Below are 3257 nucleotides of genomic sequence, written 5' to 3'. Positions count from 1 at the left end.
TATGTGTGTCTGTGTGTGCATGTGTGTCTCAGTGTATCTGTGTGTGTCAGTGTGTCTGTGTATATATGTGTGTGTTGATGTCTGTGTATCTATAAGAACCTATCTATATGTGCGTGTCTGTATGTGTGTGTGCATGTGTATGTGTGTATTTGTGTGTATGTGTGTGTGTGTGTGTGTGTGTGTGTGTGTTTATGAGCGACACTGGTTAAATCTCAGAGTGGTGGGATTTGCTGCCTTCTGCCTTCTGTGACATCAGAACTCATGCTTGCCTGATGACACAGAGTGGGGGAGGGGAGTCATCTACCTGCCTGTCCACTGAAAGTACTTCCATCCACCCCAAGACTTTGACCCTGAGCAGAGACATGACAATCCAGAAGACGGGTAGCAGAGGCCAGGAGGCTGCTGAGGCACTTGAACAGAGAAGGGGCAGCCACCACTGTGATGACAGGAAGCAGGTAAGGCCAGGGTGCATTCCCTGCAGGGAGTCAATTCCCCTGAAGCCCCACCCCCAAGTAGATCCCACTACTGGGTCTCAAGCATCCCTCACTTCATTCTCTCTCATAGCAAACATGATAGTGCTAGTGTCGTATGTTAAAGCCCTAACCCCCAAGTGACTCAACACATAGACAAGGCTTCTAAGGAGATGACTACAGTTAAATCTCTTGTCTCATGGGACAACTGAGCCCTTATAACAAAAGGCAGCAAGGAATACATGGGTCTGAGGGAAAACCATCTGAGGACACAGCAGGAGTCGACACATGGGAGCCTCAGAGAAAGTCTCCACTCAACAGCATAAACACCCAGAGAGTTCGTGTCGACTGCCAAAGCCAAAGCGTGGTACGGTGGCATGGAGGGGCTAGCAGGTACAGACTCATACTGACTTAGCAGCAAAAGTCAGATATGCAGGGCACTGAAGCAACAGAACCCAGGAGCAGCCACGTAACACATAAAGGGCATCTGCATAATTCAACAAGGAAAAGGCAGTCTTAAAAATAATGCAGGACCACTAGATATCTATATTTTTAAAACTCTCCAGTCATATTCTACATTATATATAAAACATCTACTTTAAAATGGGTCAAACACATAAATGTAAAATCTAAACAATAAAATGTTTAGAAGAAAATTTAAAAAAAAAATCAAACCTTAGAATCGACAAATGTTCTAGACTTCACATGGGAAACGCAAATCCTAAAAGGATGAATTGGGATTTATAAAAAGAAACTTGTGGGTTGGAGAAATGGCTCAGCAGTTAAGGGCACTGGCTATTCTTTCAGAGGTCCTGAGTTCAATTCCCAGCACCCACATGGTGGCTCACCCCCATCTGTAATGGGGTCTGGTGCCCTCTTGTGGAGTGCAGGTGTACATGTCATTTTTCATAGACATAAAAAAAAAGAAATTGTTCATTTTCAAATGATAACAAAAGGATAAGGCAGAGTTGATGAAATAGTCACAATGAATATTTCCCAACTACTTAGATCCAAAATAGTCAAAGAACTTGACATCTTAATCAAAAGACAGTCCAATAAAAAAAAATCAAGCAAATGACTTCAATAAACATAACAACGATATGTAGATTAATGGTCACCAATAAAGCCATTAAGTGAAGCTAAGCCTCCAGTTGGAGGGACAGCTCAGCAGCTAAGAGCATCTGTTGCTCTTGCAGAGGTCCCAGGTTTGTAGCACCCACACAGTAGCTACAGCTATCTCTAGTAACTCCAGTTCCAAGAGATCTAAAGCTCTTCGGACGTCTGCTAACACCAGGTTTGCACATGTTTGCACATACATACATGTGGGCAGAACAATTATACATACACATAAAATTTAAAAAACACTTAGAAAGTAGATTGAGATGTCTCTACACAAAAATAATAAAATGCCTAAAATTGAAGTTGACAATATTAAGTGTAGACAAGGACACAGAACAACTGGAATTCTCTGACTAGATGATGGGGCAAAGCAGAGGAAACAGCTCAAGAAACAGTCCTGAATATTGTTCTAGAATTAAGCATACATTCACCCCATGTCCTGGCATTTCTGTGTCTGAATAGTCACCCAGCAGACATGAGAAACATGCCCACACAAAGACAAAGTACATGCGTGTTCAAAACACTGTCATCCATGGCCACCTTGAACTGCAAACCAGGAGGTAGGGATTGTGATAGGCTCATGCAAAATACTCATCAATAAAGCTGAACATACGAAAGCATGGAGCCAAATCATAAACATTTTGCAAAAGACGCTGTCGACTCGTTTCCGTGAAGCTTGTGAATAGGCACCATCTGGCAGTTGGTACCCCAGTGGATTGACTGAGAGGGGAATGGGGGACCTTTCAAGAAGATGGAGGGGGTCATTGGGGTCACATGTAGACACTTGTCAAAACTAATCAGACTGTGCGTTTAAAAATGTGTTCATTTATGTGAATTATACCTCCATAAAGCTGGGACCTCCCACAGTCTGCTTGGAATAAAAAAGACTTTAAGTGATTCAGAAAGGCAGGGGCAATGAAATTTTCTTCACAGCAGGGGAGAGGAGAAGGGGGAAGACATAAATGCTGGCATTGTCCTGTCACCTGTATCTGCAAAGGTCGGAAGCATGTGCGACTTAGTGGGAAATGTCTACAAGTGACTGTTAGCTCCCCCATGACAGAACCCAAGAATTCACCCTCCTGTGCCCTTCCTCCTTTTCTCGTTCCAGACGCTGTTGGCACTGCTCATCTTGGTGCTCTACCTGGGTACAGGGTTATCAGGTGAGCAGCAAGAAACCAAGCCCACAGAGCCACCTGAGGAGGGGTGCCTGTGAGCGCCCCCCCCCCGCCTGCTCCCACTGCCCACTGTGGAGACCACTCACTCACACTTATTTAGACTGTCTTTGTTAAGAGGTAATATCTGTGCCTGTTTCAGGAAGCAACTGGGAGGTATCAGGACAGACCAAGGACTGCAACCACTTTCAGAATCCTGTGACACCCCAGGTAACATTCAGAGATGTGTGTGCTAAGGAGCCCAGGAAGGCTTCTCAGAGGAGGTGTCATCTGTGAGCTAGTTAGGGATGACTAGAAGCAGGCAGAAAGAACGGCATATCTCATGCCTAGGCCTAGGGCGCTTTCTTAAACAAGAGACCTGCCTGAAACTGGGCGTGGTGGCACACGCCTTTAATCCCAGCAATCAGGAGGCAGAGGCAGGCAGATTTCTGAGTTCGAGGCCAGCCTGGTCTACAGAGTGAGTTCCAGGACAGCCAGGGCTACACAGAGAAACCCT

General features: G+C 45.1%; 1 protein-coding gene across 1 annotated transcript in view; it reads left to right on the top strand.

Moving 5' to 3' along the window:
• Positions 1-291: 291 nt before the first annotated feature.
• Positions 292-3257, top strand: part of Smim23 (small integral membrane protein 23) — a 4927-nt gene continuing 1961 nt past the window's right edge. Inside the window, exons 1-3 of the mRNA XM_021214075.1 lie at positions 292-455; positions 2698-2749; positions 2904-2971. Of these exons, the coding sequence (XP_021069734.1) occupies positions 363-455; positions 2698-2749; positions 2904-2971 (213 nt within the window). The 5' untranslated portion in view covers positions 292-362. The remainder of the gene's footprint in view (positions 456-2697; positions 2750-2903; positions 2972-3257) is intronic.

The sequence above is a fragment of the Mus pahari genome, chromosome 14, assembly GCF_900095145.1.
Source record: "Mus pahari chromosome 14, PAHARI_EIJ_v1.1, whole genome shotgun sequence".
NCBI lineage: Eukaryota > Metazoa > Chordata > Mammalia > Rodentia > Muridae > Mus > Mus pahari.
Note: the sequence above shows the minus strand (reverse complement) of the source record. Positions and strands in the feature narration are given on the sequence as shown.